At 51.9% G+C, this 22,098-nt stretch overlaps 1 protein-coding gene across 1 annotated transcript; it reads left to right on the top strand.

The window, feature by feature from the left end:
* Window positions 1-3,490: 3,490 nt before the first annotated feature.
* On the top strand, window positions 3,491-21,547 carry CIMAP2 (ciliary microtubule associated protein 2; the record flags this gene model as incomplete). The annotated part of the gene is made up of 10 exons (XM_084241583.1): window positions 3,491-3,540; window positions 4,413-4,500; window positions 4,979-5,143; window positions 5,304-5,426; window positions 10,298-10,435; window positions 10,584-10,727; window positions 12,549-12,710; window positions 13,591-13,713; window positions 15,524-15,657; window positions 21,475-21,547. 10 exons carry the CDS (start codon window positions 3,491-3,493, stop codon window positions 21,545-21,547), a joined length of 1,200 nt encoding a protein of 399 aa, XP_084097709.1.
* Between the last annotated feature and the right edge of the window lie 551 nt (window positions 21,548-22,098).

Raw genomic sequence — 22,098 nt, forward strand, 5'->3', positions numbered from 1 at the left:
TCTGGCTTGTTTTTCTTCTTTTTATTATGATAACATATCCTTAACATAAAATTTACTATCTCAGCCATTTCTAAGTGTCCATTTCAGCAGCATTAAGTGCATTCATATTGCTGTGCAGCCATCTTCACCATCCATCTCCAGAGCTTTTTCATCTTTCCAAATGGAACCTCTGTAACCATGAAATAAGGACTCCCCAGTCCCTCCTCCCCCCACCCTGGAAGCCACCCTTCTACATCCTGCCTCTATGAACGTGACAATATCTGTCTTTTTTATCTGTCTTATTCATGTGTAATCTTGTCAAAGGTCATCCATATTGTAATTTGTGTCAGAATTTCCTTCCTTTTCAAGGTTGAATAATATTCCTGTGTGTGTGTGTGTGTGTGTGTGTGTATCCTCCAAAAATTTTTTTCCATTTATCCATCAATGGACACTTAGTAGGTTGTTTCCATTTTTTCAGGTATTTGGAACAATACTGTTATGAGCCTGGTATACAAACATCTGTTGGAGTCCCTGCTTTTAATTCTTTGGGGTATATATACAGAACTGGAATGGTTAAGACATATGTTAATTCTATGTTTAATTTTTTTTTGAAGAACTGCAATCTTGGTTTTCCATAGGAGCCGCACCATTTTATACTCTGACCAATGGTGCCTGAAGTTTCCATTTTCTCTACCTCCTTGCCAATACCTGCTATTTTTTGTTTTGGGTTTTTTTGTTTGTTTTCATGTAATGGGCATGCTAACGAGTAGGTTTGGCTTTTGTTCTAACTGAGAAGATGAGTAGGAATTGGCTGGGGGAGGGAGGTTTCAGGTGCATTTTGGCCACAGCAAAGACACAAAAAGGCCAGAGACTTGCCAGTGCTGGGGGTGTCCTGGGGACTGAACAACCCTTTATGGCTGACACTCACAGACATGGGACTGAAGGCAGCAGCCAAAGCCCCATTGCAGAGACCTAAATCCTGGCTGAGAAGCTTGACTTGACTCTGTTGACATAACAGATGAATGCAGAGCCTGGATGAGTTAGAAACTCTTGCAGCCAGGGAGCTCAGAAACCCAGTCATGAGCCCCATATCTGGTGTATGATCCTGTACCTCACCAGATGTGACCAGGCAAGGAGCTCTCCCTGTCTGAGCCTTAGCTTCCTATTCCGTATAACAGGGGTGGCAGCAGGTTGCAGCAGTCCCTACAAGAGAGAATGAGTTAGTTGTTCCGATCACTGAGTCACTGTGGTGAGGGGCTTCGGGCTGCCTAGGGCAGCAGGCTGCTTTGCTGCAGAGCTGACTCTCCTGGCTGGCTCTGACCTGCCAGGCTGCCAGGACTCCCAGCCCAGCAGACCTTGGCCTATATGGTGGTCTGTTAGTCACACCTCTGTTAGTCCAAGAGTCAAGGGGCTCAGACTGGGAGAGTTGAAGCAATGCAGCCCCAGGCAGGACTGAACCACCCTGGGAATAGCTGAGCAGACCCAGGGCTGGTCCCAGGGCCTCCCCAGCACAAAGGACATGATCTCATACACACCATACCTTGCCGACTCCTCCACAGACTCTAGTCACATGCCCACGTCACAGACAAGGAAATTGAAGCTTGGCCAAGATAAATTGCTCAGGGACACTTGCTAGAAGTGGCAGGTCTAAGACTCAGATGTGAGTCTCTTTGAGAAGTGATGCATTCCTGGGAAGTTGGACTAGATTCATTTATTTGTTCACTTGTCATTCAACAAATCTTTCCTGAGCATTTACTATGGGCCAGGTACTTTACCAAGAGTGAATGAGACAGTTTCTGCCCCTGGATCTTCTGTAAGTCCCTTTCCATGGGTGGGGAGTAATCTCTTATTGAGTTTCTGCTGTGTGACAGGAACATACATAAATTAGCTGATTTAATCCTCAGCAATCTGGAGAAATAGAGACTATTTACTTTTATAGGGGAGAAAGCAGAGAATCGGTAAAGCTAGTGGTTTGCCCAAGTTCACACAGATGGGGAGGGGTGGTGCCTATGCTTGCGTCACCCAGGCTCATCCCATGTGTGCTCAGGCCTAATGCCGTTGACTATCATTTCAGAGTGCAGGGTGGATGCTCAGCCAGTCAAGTGCTGCTGGTCCTGGAGCCTGGGAATCTAGCCAGGGAGCCACACTTCCTATTTATTTTTTTAAAGATTTATTTATTTATGCATTCAAGAACTGGGGTACAGGCCAGAGTTGTTGGGGGGGGTGAGAGGATTCACCAGAGACAGAGTGGGGAGCAGAACAGGCAGACTGACTGAAATACACTGCTGAGGGGAGCAGCAGGCGAGTCAGGAGAGGTCTGCCATGCCATGTGGGTAGTTCCCTGGGCTGGGGACCGAACTCGTGCTGCAGTGGCTACTGATAGTTTTATAGATTGCGTTTTAACCCCTTGTGCCACCAGGGAGGCTCCACACTTCCTATGTAAACACCGTATTATGATGTCAGAAGGGCATTGGGCGTGGCCTGCCAGGGGATCAATTTGCGCACTAGTCCAGTTCCTTCCAGGAACCTTTTTCTCTACGGCTTCAGGCATGTCATCAGTGGGGTGGCTCTCTGCTTCATGTTAGCCTGAAGCCTTGGATTAGATAATCTACACTTGACTATGAGGCACTAGTGGGGATAAAGAAGGGGGAGGAGGGGAAAGAACTGACCATGCCCTATCTGGGGCACATACCCGCAACTCCTTTACTTAACAGGTCATACACAGAATTTAGTGTTGAGTGTGACTTCCTCCTCCAGGAAGTCTTCTTTGACCTACAAACCCACAGGCTGGGTCAGAGGCCTCCCTCTCTAACAGGCCTGGCCATGAAGTGTGATTATTCCCTCCAGCCCCTCCACACTTTCAGGCATCCCACACAACATCTGCCCAGAGTGGGTGTCAGGGCTGTCTGGGGAATGGTGACTGCTGACTCCAACCTGCAACTCTTCCTTGCCTCTCAGGAGCCTTACTCCTGCCCTCCATGGTCTGACTCCTTGCCAGCTCCCTCCCTCAAGGCAAAGGACAGGCATGCCCTCTTTGCCCAAGTGGCATGTGCCAGACTCAGTTTTAGCAACTGAGGCCCCTCTGTGCACCCAGTGTTCCCATGAGCCTAGGGTGAACCTTTCCTGGGCTTTGCTCCATCAGGCCACTTCAGGCACTGAGATAAGGCAAGAAACCAGAAATGGCTCAATGAGTGATTCTCAAACCCACCAAATGGCATCCATGTTAACCACCAGGAGGGGACATTATATATGCAGGGCTAGAGGAAGGATCTCTGGCAAGGGAGTGGTGAAAACGTGCAGAGCAGCGCAGAAGCAAGTCAAGTCTGAGCGCCCTGGGCAAGCGGACAGAGGCAAGAGGGGGCGCCACGCATGCAGACAGCGCACAGTCCTCCCGCTTATCACAGACCCGGGTTGCCTTGACAGCAGCAGGACCGCCTGGCGGGCAGCGCGGAGGAAGATTCCCGCCACAGGTATCCCGTAAGGAACTCGCTGCTTGGCGTGGGTTAGCGCAATGGCCATCAAATGGTTTACTGGGGCGCCCTTTGGAGTGCAGAGCCACAGGTAGGGCCTGGTGGGGCTGTGCTGGTGATTCTGGGCTCGGGAGTCAGCCCCCTTAGCCTGAGAGGGGGTCAGGGGGAGGGCCCACGACGCTGCATTGGACTGGGGGTGGGGGGTGGGGGATGGGGGTGGGGGGGTCCTCCTGTGCTTTCCTGCCCAGAGTTCTTTTACCATCCTATTTAAGTTACTTAAAACCATTTCGAGAGCATCTACTATACACTAGACTCAGAAGCCAAGAGGCTTGGCCCACAGTAGGTCACTCAGCTCAAAGGGAGTGGTTAGGATGTCACCTGGGTGTCTTTCTTTATACATACAATTCATATATATATATTATAATATTATATAATATATATTACATAATATATAATATAAATTATATATTAATATATTGTGTTATATATAATATATATTATATAATGTGTGTGTGTGTGTATCACCTGTGGTCACGTACATATACACTGACAAGTGGCATGTGCCAGTCTCAGTTCTAGCAAGTGGGGACACATCAGTGAACAAAATAGCAAATCTCTGGACTCAGGAATGTGTGTGTGTGCATATGCGCATGTTGGTTAGTGTGAGTATTGAAGAAAAATAAATAAAATGTTAGGCTATAGAGATAAAGAAGGCTGGGGGAAGGAGCTGGCAGGTGCTAAAGGGTGGCTGGGGTTGTGCTGAGAGGCTAACTTCTGAGTAAAGGCCCTTCAGGGAGGCGGGGGCCAGGTAAGGGGGTTATCTGGAGACAGGTACCAGGAAGGATAAGACCCTGAGGTGGGAGCAGCCCTGCTCTTCCTTCCTGCCTCAGCCAGCTGGCAGGGCTGGGTGGCAGGGCTGGGTACCAGGTCTTGGACTCTCCCTGGGCCTCCACCCCTCCCCAGGTTTGACATCTCTGCTGTTTATCCCAAACATAAGAAGTTCAGCACCTTCACAGAGGCCCCATACTTCAAGAAATATTCCGAAAATGTGGTGAGTTGGTGCAGCTTCCCTGAGCTCTCAGCGGGGTTGGCCACTGCCCCTCAGAGTCCTCTATCCTGTTGGGTGAGCTGAGCTGTATGAGGGGTATACCTTACCCTTCTCCAAGCCCATGGTGGAGCGCAGACCTTGACAGGGAGCTGGAGCTCTGGGCGAGCCTGCAATGCAGGACTGCAGTGAAAACAGTGTGTGTTGTGGCCCAGAGACCTGCGTCCATTCCCCGCTCTTACACACACGGGCTGGGCTCTTGGAAGGGTTACTTCACCTCTCTGAAGTTCTCTGTAAGGGGCCAGTGATGGAGCATGTCCTGATTGCACCCTTAGTGCCATGCCCCTTGGTGCCAGGCTGGTTCTGGGGTTGGGGGCCACACAAGGGCATTACCCCAGGTCAGGGCAGCTGCTTGGTGGAGACCTACTCTGTGGGTGGACAGGGTGAGTGTGGCCACCCCAGCTCTGACTGTGCTCTCACTCAGGCCCACATAGGACCTGGGACTTATGGGACCATGGAGACCTGCTTCAGCAAGAAGAAGCTCAAGAGAGAGATGGGCACAGGTTGGGCCAAGGCCCAAGAAGCCACGCGGCTGACCCAGCTGCCCCACTATCAGTACCAGGCCATCATGAAGGAGAAGCAGCAGCAGGTGAGGCCCCAGGGCCACACTTTTCCCTGTCTGTTGGGCCAGGTCCACTTGGTCAATTCTAGCACCCACCCCCTTCCCCACTCCTTTCTAGGTGGACATTCCCAAGTTTAAGGTTTTTAAATATCTCTCTTTCCTTGTCTGCTCTCTTCTCTCGGTGCAGAAGGAAAAACTGGGCCCTGGCTCCTACGACTTCAAAGACTTCATTGAAGTGCTGAAGCAGAAGCCATGTAGCACCCGTGGGCTGCTCAGCTCCGGGGAAATTCGTTTCCGAGGACTCATCGGGGTAGGTATTCTCACCTGTGCCCTGCGCGGTGCCTTCCTCCTGCCGGGCTCCACTCGGGGTCCCACAGCCACTGTGCTTTCCAGTGCCACTGGCTAGCCCATATTCCTGTGTCTGTCTCCCCAGCAGACCTGCTGGCGGGGATGGGCCTGGTTCATCTCTAAGTCTGCAGCACGGAGCCCAGTACCAATGAGGTGCTCAAAAAAAATCCATTCATCCATGAAGCCAGCCAGCCAGCTAGCCAAGGATGATGGACCCCTGCTGGAACCATGGCTCTTCTAGGCCCTGGGGATCAGCAGCGAGAAAGACAAGGTGCCTGCCCACATGGAGCTGGTGTCCTGGTATAGAAGCAACAGCACAAAAAAGCAAATCATATACAATCAGGTCTGTGAGGACCATGAGACAGGAAGGGCTGGACAGTGGTGGAGATGCAATTTGTAGGCTGGGCAGGGAAGCCTTCTGGAAGGTGACGTTTAAGCAAATGTTCAGGCCATGAGCAGTGGAGACTCATGGTATTTGTGAGAGTATCCAGGCAGAAGAAACTGCAAAGCCTAAGGCCCTGAGGTGGGAACCTCCTGGGGGAGTTAGACCAGCAAACAGGGTTGAGAGTGGAGGAGGCAGGAAGGTTGAGGAGCAGCAAGCTTGCTGGTGAGAAGAAGGACCTTGAATCTTGGAGGTTGAGGGAGGGGTGTTCGGGTCTGGTTCTGAATGCCAGAGAAGATGGGAGGATTTTGATGGGGTGGGGGAGGGTCTGATTTGCATTTTCATAGGGGTGGTGGTTGTGGGCCAGGTATTGGTGTGGGCCAGGTTGTGGGGGGGATACTTACTAGGATTCAAGCTTAGCAGTAAGGTCGTGAGGGAGGAAACAGGAGTCACCCTATTACTGAGCCTGCCTGCACTTTATAGAGTGCCCCTCCACCCAGGCCGGCCAGCACGCCCTCTGTACAGGACATGCATCCTCACCCATCCTCCCAACTCCTCAAATGCACCGTGATTTTAACACTGCTTTCTGCTCTTGCTGTTCCCTCTGACAGAAATGCTTCCCCCTCCACCCGCAGCAGCCTCCTTACCCAAGGAGCTCCTATTCACCCCTCAGCTTTCAGCTCCATGGTTTTGACCTGACCCCCGCTGGGTGAGGTCTGTCTTTCCCGGGAGCCCTGACTGTGGAGTGCGGTTAGTATCTCTCTCCCTCTGGACATCAGCCCCTGAGGGTGGACCACATCTACCTGCTTCATTCACTGCAGAATTTCCAGGTCCTGGCAGTGCCTGGCACATAGTAGGCATGAGTAAGTACTTGTGGACTGAGTAAGTGCATGCTTGCCTACTTAAAGTACCAGGTGCTCCAAAACATTCTACATTTTTGCAGTGAGTCCAGATGAGCCCTGGGTATTCAGAGAGGACAAGCAACTTGCCCTAGGCCGCACACCAGGGCCTTTCCCCCAGACCTCACCCCTGTGAAACCTGCTGTGAAGCCTGGGAATTAGTCTGTGCCACTTCAGGGGATGAGCACATGCATTTTTGGGTGCAGAAGCTGTAACTGTGAAGCAGGGAGAGGGGGGCACCTGGAGGCGTTTAAAATGAGTCATTACCTTCAAATCTACAGTAATAATAGCTGACACTTAACAGCACTATCACGTGCCAGGCAGTGTTCTAAGCACTCGAGTGTACTAATTAATTTAATCTTCACAACCATGCCATGAAGTCGGCACTATCATCATCTCCACTTTACCGATGAGAAAACTGAAGGGCTGAGAGGTTAAATAATAGCCCAAGGTCACAGAGCTACTAAGCGGCAGAAGCAGGTTTGGAATCCACGGGGTCCACATACCCACTGCCCTTTACCCACAGACTCGGTGCGCTTGGATTCCGTTCTTGGCTGTCCACGGAGGACAGAGTCTTATGTCAGCGCCCGGCCCAGCTGATGCCAGAGGAGTTGGGGAACAACTGTCATGCTAGCTATTTGCTTCCTGTGTCCCCAGCCGCCAGCACTGGGGAACCTAAGTGGTGGCCGACTTGGTTGAGCTGAGGTGTCACGGCCTGTCCCTCGCTCTGGCTGTCTCTTCTCCTCTTGGTCCCCATATCGCTCCACAGTAGCCTCTGCTTGGCTCTGCAGGATTTCTCTGAGCTGCTGTCCTGGGCTCAGGGCTGGTTAGTCAGTTCACAGAGGTGGCACTGAAGAAGGCAGTCCCCGAAGGAGGGCAAGTCCTGGGCCGGCTGCAAGACCTGGGCTGGGAACCCCATACCGCCTCTGCTCCCTCCATTTGCACCCCCACTACTGAAAGTATAGAAATGCCACCCTTCTCAGGGGCCTTCCCCAGTGCCAATGCCAAAGCATGAAGGTGCCCAAAGCACTAAGGGGTCCCACCAGCTCTTCCCAAATCAGACTGGGTGGCCTGACCACACCCCCCAGGCAAAGGCAATGTCCTCTGTGGGCTTATAACCCCACCCCTCCTGGGCATTGATGGTTGCTGCCATCCCCTTTCCCTCTCTTGACTCTGTGGGTACTGGGTTTTGCACTTGATCTTAGCCAAAAGGCCGAGAAGCGATGGTACTGGGTTCTGTAGCCAAGTTCCTTGCAGATGACGCTAGATCCCACCCAGGGTTTCCCAGGCACCTTAAACTCTGCATGCCTCCCCCCAACCCACAGGTCAGAAACTCCCCTGGGACTGCTCATCCCCGGGAATGGCGCTGCCTTGCCAGAGCCAGAAACCTTGCAGGGCCTCTAGGGCCTGTGCTTTTACCTTGTGCTCTTCATCTATCCTCTTCCTTTCATCTCCACAGCCTCCACCGTGGCCCAGGCCCCAGCCCTCTTGACCAATTTCTGAATCCCCTACTCATCTTCCTCAGCTTTCCTCCTGCCTCAGAATCCGACCTTGCTGCCCCTCCCTACCCTCTTCCCAGCACACCTCTCCCAGTTGGTCTGGGGTATTGCCTGGCATCCCTGTCTTTGCCCCTCTGCCTGCAGGACCTGCCCCTCTCCCACCCCGTCTTTGGAATCCTTCTCATTCATTATGCCCCAGCTAAAAAAAATCTTGTAAATGAAGATTGAATCACTCACACCTGGGACCCAAAAGCTCGGCAACATAGCCTCGTTCAAATCACGGGCTTTCACGTCAACCCAAGTATCTTACTATCTCTGAACCTGACGGTTTTAGGGGACAGATGAATCCATGCCGACAGAGCACCAGCACCAGGTCCACGAGCTCCCAATTTGCTCCTTGTTAGAGCCCCGTTCTCAGGTCTCCCAGGGCGGGCTCATTGCCCTCCCACCCCAGTGCCTACCATAGCGCCTGGACGGTAGAGACTCAGAAAGATCATGGAGCTTGGTGTTGGGACCCTAAACTTGGACAAGTCATCTCTGAGAGTCAGTTTCCCCATTTGTTAATTGTGGATGGTGCTGATTGGATCTTTTCCCTTCGCCTCTGGGACAAAGATGTTAAGATTTGTGAAGGACTCACTTAATAGATGCTGCAGAGACCCAGCTCAGCCCTGGGCGCTTGGAGGAGGCCGTGTGTCATCCTGTTGCTCTGAAGGTGAACAGATTGGATGCCCACAGTGGCCTGACTTTCCCAGCAGCGCTCCCTGCCCCTCAGCCTTACTCTGTGGAGCTGCTTCCCAGAGCTGCGGGGAGCGGGGTGGAGGGAGGGGTGGGAGGTGGGCAGGGCTGAGCCATCTGTGGAACAGCAGCGCCCCCGCATGGCTAAAAGGTGCAGTTCTGCAGCAAACTTCCTGCCGGGTCCCTACCCAAGGACCCCCAGGCCCTCACTCGCCCACCACCCACACTGCAGGGTGGCTCTCCTCACGCCACTTACAGAGAGCATACTTCTGATCCTGGCAGTCAAGGCCCCCGCAGGTCATTTCAGCCACGATTCTCAACCTCTTCTACCTCCTCCTCCTTCACCCCCTACCCCCACCACTGACCATGTGACAGTTGTGCCCACTTTGAGTTGGAGCAGAAGGCTTTATAGACATTATTTAAATAGTGGGAGAAAGAACACCCATTTTACAAATGTGGGCCATGAGGCTCAGAAGTATTAAATGGGGGCCTCCCTGGTGGCGCAGTGGTTAAAGAGACAGCACTATCAAGCTATTGCAAGCCACTGCAGCACGAGTTGGATCCCCTTCCCCCCACCCCCAGGGAGCAATCCACATGGTGCAGCAGACCTCTCCTGTCTCCCCCGCTGCTCCACTCAGCAGTGTATTTCAGTCCATCTGCCTGTTCTGCTCCTCACTCTGTCTCCTCTCACCCCCTGCATCTCTGGTCTACACCCCAGTTCTTATATGCATAAATAAATAAATCTTAAATAAAAGAAGTATTAAATGGGTGCCGAAGTTCACTCAGCTAAGAAGCAGCAGAGCCAAAATTTGAACCCAGGACTCCAGATCCTCCCAGTACAGTGGGAAACCCATTCATGCAAATGCAGGATTATGACTTCGAGCAGAATTTCTGAGATCCCCCCACCCCCCAAAGCAAGCAGCTGGGCTGATAGGGGAAGGAAGACTTCATTCCCAGGCACTGGCTTTGCAGATTTAGAAGTTTCCAAAGCAGTGGAGGCAGGAAGAGCATCTTGGGTGTTAGTAATAGCACATGCATGCAGAGACAAGGAGGTTGGCAGAATGACATGGGTTTGGGGACCAGAAAGGAGCCCACTCTGGCTAAGAATGGGATGTCAGAGGAAGTGGTGAAAGGTAAGCTGCAAAGGCCAGGGGAGCTTAGCGGAGAGTCTGAGCTTGGAACTGAAATTCTGGGCAGTGGTAGAGGTTCAGTCTGTGGACCTGAAAATCCCGTTCCCCTCCAAGGGCATCTCCTCCTCAGATGCACTCAGCACAGGGAGCGGGACTGGCGGCTATTGTGTGCTTTTCTCCCTCTGCAGAACTACTACCCAGGTCCTGGAAATTACGGGGAAAAGGGCAACCCCTACACTAAGCTGGAGGAGAGTGCTTGGAACCGGTCTCACTCCGAGGGTCTCATGTCCAAGATGTCCAACAAGCCATCCCCTTTGGCTCATCAGGTAGCCCCCCTTGCCGGGCCAGGCTTTGCCTTGTCCACCTTCCTGCAGAGTCTTACGGGGAGGCTCCCAGAAAGATGGGGAACAGCTGGGGTGGTGGGTCAGCCCTAGCAGTTTGCCTGCAAGGCTGGTCCTCTGTGCTCTGTTCTAGGGGAGCGGCCTGGCACCAGGCACCTACCGCCTCAAAAGTGGCATCGAGACTTACATGGCACGATCTGTGAGCACCCGAGGACCCTATGACATTTTCTCTGGTGACCGACACAAGCCCCAGCCGTATGGACATTACGCTGTGCTGGTGTGTGCCCAGGCAGGGGTGGGGGTAGCTTTCCCAGGAAGATGCCAGGTCTCAGTTTTCAGCAGGAGCACCACCCTGGGTGCCTTTACCCCCACAGCAAGGGCAGGGCATGGCTTCTGTGTTATGTGGGGAATCTGAGGCTGGCTACCCAGCTGCTCAGAGAAGAGTGAGGTTTTGAATTTCGGTATGTGGGTCTGGCTTTGCCACCAGTTCTGTCTCACTTGACGTGGCATGAGCTGCAGGGGAGGTGCAGTTGGCCACGATGCCAGGACTGGGTGGGAGACTGGTCACCAGATCTACAGGGACCTTGGAGGCACAGGTCTAGGTATCCTGCTGCCCCAGGCATCCCGGGTCCAGCTTAGCTGACAGGGCTGGTGGCAGTGCTCTGTTAACATGGCAGAGACTTGGAGCACCAGCACAGGAAACTGAGGCGGAGTTTTGCCTTGCCACCTCCCTTTCCTGCACACGTCAAGTTCCTGTGGTGTGATTCATGGGAAGCTATACTTTGCTCTCTTTGGACTCATAGCAATTGGAATTGTTTGTCTTTACCTGCTTATTTTATGTGCACCTTGTTCACTCTGTGTACCTTCAGGCCAGGTCATAGTCCAGGCACAGGGAAACCTGCCTCGGCGAGCCTGTAGTAAAGGGCTTCGGGAGAGCCAGAAAGGGGTCAAGAGGGTGGAACAGGGACCTCCCTGGTGGCGCAAGGGGTTAAGCACCGCACTATGAAGCAATCCACAGCCTCTGTAGCACGAGTTCGATCCCCGGCCGGCCAGGAAGCTACCCACATGGCGCAGCAGACCTTTCCTGTCTCTCCTGCTGCTCCCCTCAGCAGTGTATTTCAGTCGATCTGCCTGTTCTGCTCCCCACTCTGTCTCCAGTGAATCCTCTCACCCCGCCCCCCATCTCTGACTTGTACCCCAGCTCTTGTGTGCATGGGTAGATAGGTCTTTTAAAAAAAAAAAAGAGGGTGGAACATTGAAATACTTTGGGAGCAGGTGGAAAATAGCTGCTGAACTGGGCCCCCCAATCTGGCTCTTCCTGGAACCTCCCACATCTCCCCATGACCAGCTGCTGAAGTGTCCAGCACAGCAGGAGCTTCCAGACCTCCTCCTGCAGGCACCACCACCAATGCCCAGTCAGGATGACAGCACAATGTTGCTATTGTCTAAAAAATAATAGCCTTCTTTTTTTTTTTTAGAGAAGATGCAGGTCCATGCTAAAACTGAGCAGAACATAGAGGATTCCCACCTACCCTCTGTCTCCCCCACCCCCATCAACATGCCACCCCTGAGTGGTACGTTACTTACAGCGGATGAGCCTACACTGGAAGCGTCACTGTCACCCACAGCCCCTAGCTGACATCCAATTCGCTCTTGGTAGCTTATATCCTTTGGGTTTGGACAAAAGGACCCACTATTATAGTACCATACAGAGTACTTTTACTGCTGTCAAAATTTTTGTTCCCTCCCTCCAGAAAAATATCAACAACACTGGTTTTTGAATATTTGGACTATTGCTCCTGCTTAGGGTAGTATCTGACCCAGTGAATGTCTGTGAAGCAAGTGAAAGGAAAGATGGAGTAACGCAGCTGGTGGGAGTGTGTGGCCCCAGGTGGGAGTTGCTGGAGACTCCCTCAGACTAACCCACACTCTGGCTGGGGGGCTCATCCCTGCCTGCCCAGGTCTGGCCTCAGGAACAGGTAAGGTGGGCACGGATGCCCTGTGTGGTCCCTCGCTGTTCTCCCGTTGCTGGTGAGTGCTCAGAAAGGGACTCTTCACTTTTCGGGTCTAACAGAATCCTTTTTCTTCTGTGTCTCAGAAAAAAAAGCCCAAAGAACTGTCGAGTTGCAAGACCTTCGTGGAAGAACTTCACTCACGTTACAAGAAGAAGCACGGGGTTTTTTCAGATGTTCCCCGCAACCCTGAAACCCCTCCAGAGAGGATTTACTGGGCTACCCTTAGCCAGTGTCCCCGAAAACTAGTCAGTATTCCCCCATGGCCTTCCTTCCTCTCTTGGCTCTCCTGTAGGGGGCTGGAGTTAGGTGGAGGCTTATCCAGGGGGTGCAAACGAGGGGTATCAGGCTCAGCTCAGATCTTGCACATTCTAGTCACCTTGAGTAAGGCCTGCTCATTCTTTGTGCCTCTGTTTACCCAGAAGTCCCCTGTGCCTTGCCCTTCACTCTGTCTCTCCTCCCCTGGAGAGAGGAAGGGAGAAAACTGGGGCAGGCAGTTGCTCCGACAAGGGGTGGTGGACTCCACTTGGGGGTGAGGGTGTGCAGTCAGACCAAGCAAGGTCTGTCCCCCAGGGAGAGAACTGCTAAGGGCTTGGGAAAGAAAGAGGCTGGAGAAAGGAAAAGTGGACCGACATTTTCTGCAGGCCTGCTGGCTTAGGCCCCTCCCAGCTTCCCCCCATCCCAAGGGAAGGATCACCTGCATTTTACAGATCCAGAAACTGAGGCCCAGAGATAGGGAGGGATTTGCTCAGGCTCTTCCAGCAAAGACAGAAGGTGCTGGGATTGAACCCAGCTCTTCTTGTTCCAGCTCTGTGTGGGTCTCCTCAAGTTGGGGCCGGGAGCCTCTCTGGACCCTGCCAGGCCACGAGAGTCCTTGGGAGCCTGAAAAGAAGTGTCAGGCTGATGGGGGAAGGGAGAGTGGGTGGCATGGGTCATGTGGCACAGCAAGATCCCTTTCTCCCACAGGAGAGGCTCCTGGTGAGTTGGGGATGGCAGGGAACCACCTGCTGTCTTTGGCTCAAGGTCCAGGGTGGCCAGAATGGGGAGGTCAGGTCAGAGCGCTCTCATGCCCTGGCCCCAGCTGACCACCACGAGCCTCTCCACCTGCACCTCTTTCCTTCCCTCTAGGACACATCGGGTCCTGGCATGTGGCTTCCTGTGGAGAAGAAATGCAAACACGTCAACCAGCCCCCCTTCCTGCTGTCCTCCAAGAGGCCAGGCAAACCCTACCAGATGCTTTTGGGAGCCTGGGTGAGTGTGCTTGGGGTGGGGTTCCTGCTGCTGGGTAGCTCTAAACCCTTCTTGCCCCCTAGGAAGTGACGATCTGCGTGAGCAGGATCCCACCTCTTTTCTCCCCCAGGGACTATGCTTGCTTCCACCATCTTCTTTCTCAAAGACCCTGGTTTCCAAACATGAGCAAGCATTACTATCATGTGGGGGGGGCAGGGGGGCTTGTTAAAACACAAAACTTCTGCCCAGTAAGCCTGGGGTGAGGCCAGGAATTCTAATTTGTTCCCAGGTGAGGCCCATGCTGCCTTTCCAGGCGCTAAAGACAGGGGAACACACCCTCCATTCTCTTTGTATTGGTCTGGGGGCTGCAGGAACTGCTGAAGTTGGCTCATTTCCCCTCCTGGTTAAGAACCCCTCGGCCCCTCCTCCCATTCCCTCCCCAGAGGCATCCTGTAAGGTAGGGGAGGGTTTAGTTTTGTGTTCCTGCCTTCTTAGCTCACACTATTGGCAGTGACCTCTTTTGTTTCTTATTCCCGGCCTCCAGGTTTTAACTGCACCTATCAGTGTCTGTAATCCTTCAGAAAGGTGCACGGATTGCCACAAAATAGCCTGGCCATGCAGACCACATTTCTGGCACCCCAACACCCCCTTCCACTCCAATCCCATCAGGCCACCCCCATCCTGACTTCTAGTAGCGTGTATTGGTTTTATGTGGCTTTGAACACCTTTATATTTTTAACTCCCTCCTGGATTCCCAGGGAACATATTGCCTGTAACATCTGCCTTCCCGCACTGTTCCCACTGCCCCAGACAGCACCCCACACCTCCATTTGACCTCCTCCAGGGATGGCTTGTTCCCCAATGTACCTGCGCTCCAATACCCTGCGCATTCGTGTGAAGCCCAACCGGCCAGTCCCACATCCTTTTTCTCGCTCGCAGCTTGCATTTCCTGCAGAGGAGAAAGGGTCTTTGCTTGGGGCTCCCAAATAAGATGTTTAGAAAAGGGCCAAAGGACCAAGCTATGACCACCAGGCTGGCCCTCCAAAGTGGGAAGGATTGATGGGATGTCAGGTTCCAGAGGCTGAGCCCTGGGGACGGGGGTGTCTGCGCGCACACCCAGCGGGAGCCTACTTCTTCATGAACCAAGTCAAGTTTGACTTTGCATTGGACTCCTGGGTCCCCAGCATCTCCCGGCCCCACCCCAGGCACCTCTCCTCTACAGATGGCAGGGTTTTTGTCCTGTCGTCTCCTGGGTCAGAACAGGCACTCCAGCTTGGATTTCTGGGTGGGATGGCATATTCATTTCCTAAGGCTGCCATAGGAAAGTTCCACAAGCACACTGCTTTAAAGCAAGAGACATGTCCTATCACTGTCCTGGCAGCAGAAGTCTAAAGTCCGGTTGTTGCCAGGGCCACGCTCGCTCTCAGACCTGCAGGGGAGAACCGTTCCAGCCTCTCTCTAGCTTCTGCTAGTGGTCAGTGGTCCTGTGCCCACCTTGGCCTGTGACTACATCACTCCAACCTCTGCCTCTCTCATATGGCTGTCTCCCAGTGTGTCTCTTTTTATAAGGACACAGTCACATTGGATTAAGGACCTGCCCTACACCATTGTGACCTCATCTCAACTAATGAACCTGTTAGCTATTTCCAAATAAGGTCACTCCGAGGTACTGGTGGTTAGGACTTCAGCGTGTCTCTTGGGGGAGGGAGGGCACAATACAACCCCTAACAAGTAGAATAGGGCAGAGCCTGCGGGTGGGGGAGGAGGCTTAAGATCAAGTCTCAAGCCAGGCATCCAGCTTGCTAATGTGCTGCCTGCTCTCCTGGTGCAGAACCCGGTAGGTGTGGGCCGCTACCTCAACACCTGGCTGATCGAGACAAAGGACCGGCGGCAGCGATACCGGTCTCTGTTCCTGGGCGAATCTAAGCGCTACCCCTCAGACCCGGTCAAAGACAAGCTCATGCAGTGAGTGTTGCATCAGCTCCAGCAGAGACAGGGCAAGGGTTACCTTAGGGTGCGGGGGAGGGTCCCCCTACCCATGGCCATTCCAGGCTCACTCTCTAAGGGGATACAGTTGCTACCTTGGCACTGGAGTTGCTCCTGGCCAGCTGCTTACTGGCTGTGTGAGGTGGGACAGCCCCTTCACCTTCCCTCAGCGGTCAACTAAACAGAGAACTGTGGAGAACCAAATGAAGTGCTCTAGCTAAAGCTCCTGGTAAGGAAACAGAACTCTGTCAATCCTGACCCCTCCACTAGCAGTCCACCCAGCTTCTCCACATGAAACCTCAGTTTCTTGGTGCTGGTGGTGGGGCGGGTAGGACTCATTTCAGGACGTTGCTGTGAAGCTTGAGGCAGAGGGTGCGTGCAATTGTGGTAACTATAAGCCAGCTTGCAGATGTGAGCTGCTGCTTCTGCTGCTGTCAGAGAGCCCAACAACTGGTTTCATTATATGCCATTTTGTATCAAGTTGGTTTCCTTCAAGCTATGGACACCATTAAGTGAGCACCCATTGTAGTGTCAACGCATCCATTAGGGGGACATGGATAGCTCTAAGTGCTCTTAATATCAATCAAGGAAGAGTCAAACCCAAAGAAACCTTCACTCGACTCTAGAAGTTAAAAAAATGTGAAAATAAAGCAGGAGTAAAGAGTTCATAAAAATGAGTGGAGGCTGGCTGGCTGGCTGTTGCTCACAGCTTCTCGGGGCTGACGCGATACTGCAGTCCCTGCCTCTCCGGGCCTGGCCACTGTCTGGTGTGCCTGAGGAGGTGCAGGGGCAGCAGGTCCACACGCTGCTGAGGTGCAAGGTGCATGCCAGCACTGCCTTGCCCTCTTATACATGAGTAAGTGAGGCATGGTGAGGTGGCCTTGAGGAGTTACTCAGAGTCCTGTAGCAAACGGGAGGCCTGGCAGGGACCAGAAACGGTGGTTCTGACCCTGTGCTTCCTTCAGCCTCCTCCTCTGTCAGGTGTGGAGGGGCCATGGGTGGCTGAATACCTGTCCTTGATGTTTGCTGTCTTCAGGTCGGCGAGGGAGGCATTTGTGGGAGAGTTGCAAAGACTCCTCCTGGAATGTGTAGTTACAACTGCTCTTTCTCACCTCTCACTCCCAAGCTTCACCTGTATCTTTCTGCCAAACCGCAGAATTCTGGGCTTCTAGCCAGGTAGCCTGGGATTTAACTCCTATGTGGGAGAGGGTCTTTTGTTTTTCATTCTTCAGAGCTATGTATACAGTAAGTGCATCATAAATGTGGTTGGCTGACCAATGGAGCAGGTTTCCCATCTGATCACCTTCCTAGCCCTGCCGTAGCCAGGCTGTCTTCTTCTGGCCCACCCTCTGACCATGGCCACGGACTTTGCACCACTCACTTGCTCTAGTCCACTGGGCCTTTCCCCACACTGTGATCTGTTCTTGGAATATTCTCCTAGTTTTTTTTCTGGAAAGCTCCTATTTATCCTTCACAACTCTGCTTCCCTGATTTTCCCAGACAATGTCTCTTTATTCTCAGCCTCTTGTGCATTCCCAGGTTGGAGCACTTTTCCTATTACGTTGTAATTATTCAGATGCCCGTGGTCCCTGCTAGACAGAACCACTCTATTCTTTAGCTCCAGGGTGTAGCTGGCACGCCTAAGAGGCGCTCAATAAATATCTGAAGGGTGAGTCAGCACATTAAGGATGAAATGGTGCAGAGTCTGAATAGCTCATGAAAGAAAGAATGCATGGGAAACTCCCCGTTTCACTTGACAGAAGCTTACTTTTCCTTTTGTCTTTTTTTTCCATCTGCATTTTATGATTTTTTTAAAAAAAACCTACAGCATACTAGAAAGGATTTCCCAAGGGTGAACCTGTATGTCCACTGTTTCGACATTATCAGTAATGTTTTACTCTTACTTGCTCTGTGACTTATCTTTCTACCTATTTTCTATCCCTCTGTTAATCATCCTCTATTTTGAGATTTTCCAAGCAAATGGCAGACACCTATCCCCTTTAAATCCTAGTGCAAACAGCCTTTTAAGCAGTTTAAACTAAAACAATATTCCTTGTCCAGGAATTTGACTTGAAATCATAACTATCCATTCTTTGTAATAATCATCGTAACAACAATTGATGCCTGCATTCATAGAGTACACAATGTACGATGTGATTTTGTACATATTCACTGTACAAAGTAACTTTAAAACTTAGGTATTGCTCTTGGTGTTTTTTTCAGTTGAGACATGGAAGGTCAGAGAGAAAAAGTGATTTCCTAAATCACTTGCTAGTCAGCGGTGCTCCTTTGTGCAGTCTTTACAGATTAATTGACCACTTACCCCGTGCCAGGCACATCCTGGCTGCTAGACCACCGCAGGAGAGAACGTCCTGTCCCAGAGTGGCTGCCAGCTCACGGGGGAGGGGCCAACCACGCAGTGTGAGGACAGGATGAGGTCAGCTGGGACCCAGAATTTCCCTATGTTCAGAAAGCTCCCCCACTCCTTTCCCCACTGTTTCCTGGAGGATGAGACCAGCAAAGAAGGCTCTTTGAACCCAGGAAGGCTAAGGCAGAGTCTGTCTTCACCAGGACCCGTCTCTCTGTGCTTACCCCACCTGCGCTCACCCCTTTGTGCCTGCCACTATGGTGGAGATTGGGCAGTTTGGACAGGAAATGGAGACTCAGGAAGTTAAGCATGGGGGCCCTGTCCCCTGTAAATCCCATTACACATTCACTCTGCACCCCAGAACTCCAGAGATTGCCACAGAGATGACCGGGCACTAGGGAAGGATCGGGCCTCAGCCCCAAGGGCAGGCAGCCTGGAGAAAGGCCAGTGTCTTACTTTTCCTTCCTTGTGACCTTCCTCTCCTTCTTCCCTCCTCCTATCTCCCTTTGTTTTTGGTGAGGGTGAGTGGGCATGGACACAAGAGCATATCTCTGGACTGAGAGAGATGCCCGGTCCACGTGGGAGGGTGGTGCAGAGAGATGGAGTGTATTCCGGGCTGCAGCCTGGGCCTGGAGAGACAAACCAGCTTAGCCTGTTGGGGGTGACGGAGCAGCTGGCAGGTGGGGCTTGGGAAGGGGATAGGAAAGTGCAGAAGCAAGACAGACCAGGCAGGGTGGGAATGTATCTTTCTGTAGGAGTTTGACCTTCATGCAGACACATACCTGCAGGTCAAGCATTCAACAAACAGCCGAGTGGGTAAACACAGAAGGAGGTCTTGGGCAAGGGCCATTGGAAGCTGTAATATTAGCTTTGCTAATAGGCAAAGCTGTAATATTGGCTTTGCCTCCTCATGGCAGAAACCCTGAGAGATTGTGAAACTTCAGTGGACCCCAACAGGAGCCTAGGATTTGGGGAGGAGACTGTGGTTCTGTGGCTTACAAAGCTGTGTGCATGTGATTAAATTACCTGAGCTCCCTGGGGCACACTGTGTTCCTCCAGTGACCTACCCTCTGCCCCGGGGCCAGCCTGGCTCACTGTGTCCTGAGGGCTATGTGACCCGCCTCATTCCGACCAGCCTGACTTCCCATTGATGGGACCTGATTGAGGCTCTGAAGTTTGTGGGCTTTAGGATGAGTGCAGGTTAAACTGCTGTGCCAGCCCCCAACAGGGTGGCCCCTGGCGACTAAGCCAGCCTCTTGGTTCTCAGCTGTGGGCTGGGATCATGACGTCTGTCTCACAAGCCAGGGTCTGTTTAGAAGACATACTTGCTACCTGCCTCCCTTCCCATAGACCAGCCTCTCTCAGCAGGCCGCCCTTGGCATTTGGGGGACACCTCTTCATGGAGCCAGGTACCTCCCCTGCCTTTGGCACGATGTGTAGCATCCCTGGCAGCTGCCAGTGTTTGCCTCCTCCCCTGTCTCTGTGACAGTCCTGACTCTGCATATTTCCATTGCCCCTGTGGGACATGGACCACTTCTAGGTCAGCCACTTCAATCTAGATCCACTACTGGGTGCCAGCTGTGTGCGAGGAAGTCCCTGGGATTGCCCTTACAGAGGTTGTGTGTGACAGTGGACAGACCGGGGCCTGGATGGCAGGAAAACAGATTTTCCACCCCAGGACTATACGAATGATTTCATTTTGTTCTGACTCTGAGTATACATCTGTCCTGTGTTCAACTGGGACCTTTTTTCAAAGCACATGGAGTTAGGGCTTAGCTCCAGTCCATTGGCGCTAAGTTGCGTGGACTTTACCCCGCCTGGGAGAAGTCACAGGATTTTTGTTTTAAAGTCAGATTTACAAGAGTAATAACTGATATATAGTAAAATCCACCCCTTTAAGGCATATACTTCCGAGTTTTGACAATGCATGTAGTCATGCTGTAATCACCCAAGCAAGCTAAAGAATATTACCACCCCAGTTTCCTTGTGCCCTTTGTAGCTGGTCTCCTCCCCTGCACCCTGGTGACTACTGAGATGGTCAAAGCGCTGTAGTTCTGCCTTTTCCAGAATGTCACATAAACGGAGTCACGCCATATGTAGGATTTTGTGTCTCTTTCATTTTACATGAAGCTCTCAGGTCCACTTACCTGGTTGCATAGATCATAGTTACTTCCTTTATCTATTTCTAAGGTGAGGGACATTCAGGTGGTTTCCTGTTTGGACAGCTTTGAATAAAGCTGCTGTACAGAGTCAATAAGGTCTTTGTGTAGACATAGTTTTTGCTTCTCTTTGTTAATATCTAGAGCAGGATCTCTAGGTTGCTTGGCGAATGTATTCTAACTCTATAAGAAACAGTCAAGTGGCTTTCTGAGAGGGCTGTACCATCAGCGATGTATGTGGGTCTGATGACTTCAAGTCCTTGTGAGCACGTGGCATTATCAGGTATTTCTTTTTTGTTCCATTTGCTAAAGTGAACCTTCCTGAGAGGCCCATTTCCTTGTGGTTTGAATTTGCGTTTCCCTGGTGACAAGACATTGAGCATCTTTTGAGGTGCCTCCTCCACCTACTTTTGTACTTAGGGAAAAAAAAATGGGTTGTTTTCTTAGTTTTGAGAGTTATTTAAATATTATTAGATACGTGTTTTGTCAATATTTTCTCCCACTCTCTTAGAAAGGTTTTAATCAGAAGTAACTTGTGTTTTAAAAAATGTCACCTGTGGCATTTTGGGGTGAAGGTGTAGGGCAGGGGAGGGATAGAGACCACGAGGTGGTTTAAAGATCCAAGTGACAGCTGAATCTGAGCCAGGGACCTTGGGAGAGGGGAGAATGGAGCCTTGAGGACCCACCCATATTAATAACACCCTTTTCCACCTCGTGAGCTCCTGGGAATAGGATAGTTATAAAGTTCTGCCTTCAAGGAGTTTGCATCTTGGTGGGGAAGCAGACCAGAAACACATAATGGCTGGTAGATGCTGCTTGATCCACAAAGCAGAAGGTTCTCATGGAAATGCCTTCTTCTGAATGGCTCCCAGAATGGCACCAGAGTCCCCGGAAGTTCCACTCTGATGACAGAATCGGGAGGAGCACAGACCGAGGTCTACTGGCTCTCACTAGGCCCTTTGGGGAGACCTCAGGCAAGCCCCATTAGCCTGAAGGCCACTCCCTTTCACAGCTGGGCTGGATGGCCTTTCAGGTGCTAGGATTTTGTGTTTGAAGTTCTTACAAAGCCACATGGGGGCTCCGGTGAGTCATACTAAGTATAAAATAAAGGCACCTCCTCCTTGGAACCAGGCTGTCTAGGTAGAAAGGCTCTAAGGGGTCATCCACTTTGGCTTCTCACTCAATGTCAAATCCATGGACGCACAAGCAACGGCAGATTCATTGCCTTCCAAGGCACCAGTTCCATTTTCTCTTTCTCTTTTCTTTAAGGGAAAGGATCACACCTTTTACTAAAGGGAAGTGTCTTCCAACCGTGGATTACAGTTCAGATCCTACTCCTTAAAGCTGCTTACAGAGGACTGCCTGCGGGGACCGGAGGGCCCTAAGGCCTGAAGACTAGTCTGGGTATGGGAGGGTAGGCGTGGGAATGGGTTTTTGGGGTGAGAGGGGGATGCTGGGAGAGCAAAGAGGTGTGTGGAAACATGTACCTGGAGGTCACGATGTCTGTGGGGACAGCTGGGGCCAGATATCTTTTGATGAGATCTAGTATCCTAAGATTCAAATTGGTCAGTGACGTGAATAAGGGAGCCAGAGGGCAGATGGACGCAAGGGTGGAATGTGGAGACACTCTGGAAACCCCTTCTATTCTAAAGCCAAAGTGCTTGACTGGTTCATTAAAATCCAAAATTAGGAGTGTAGCATGTCGTAAGGCAACTAAGGCCCTCCAGGAGTACGCTCCACCCCGGATGATTCTGGAAGCTTGGCAGGGCCTCATGCTGAGAAGGGACTGCTGAACCCCTGGTGAAGTGCAATCATCGGAACAATCAGCTCCACCTCTGGAGTTAGGCACCCCAGTCTAGCTCAAAGGTGGGTCTTGGGTGTGTGTGTGTGTGT

This window comes from Talpa europaea, assembly GCF_964194135.1.
Source record: "Talpa europaea genome assembly, chromosome: 9".
In the NCBI taxonomy this organism is placed as follows: Eukaryota; Metazoa; Chordata; class Mammalia; order Eulipotyphla; family Talpidae; genus Talpa; species Talpa europaea.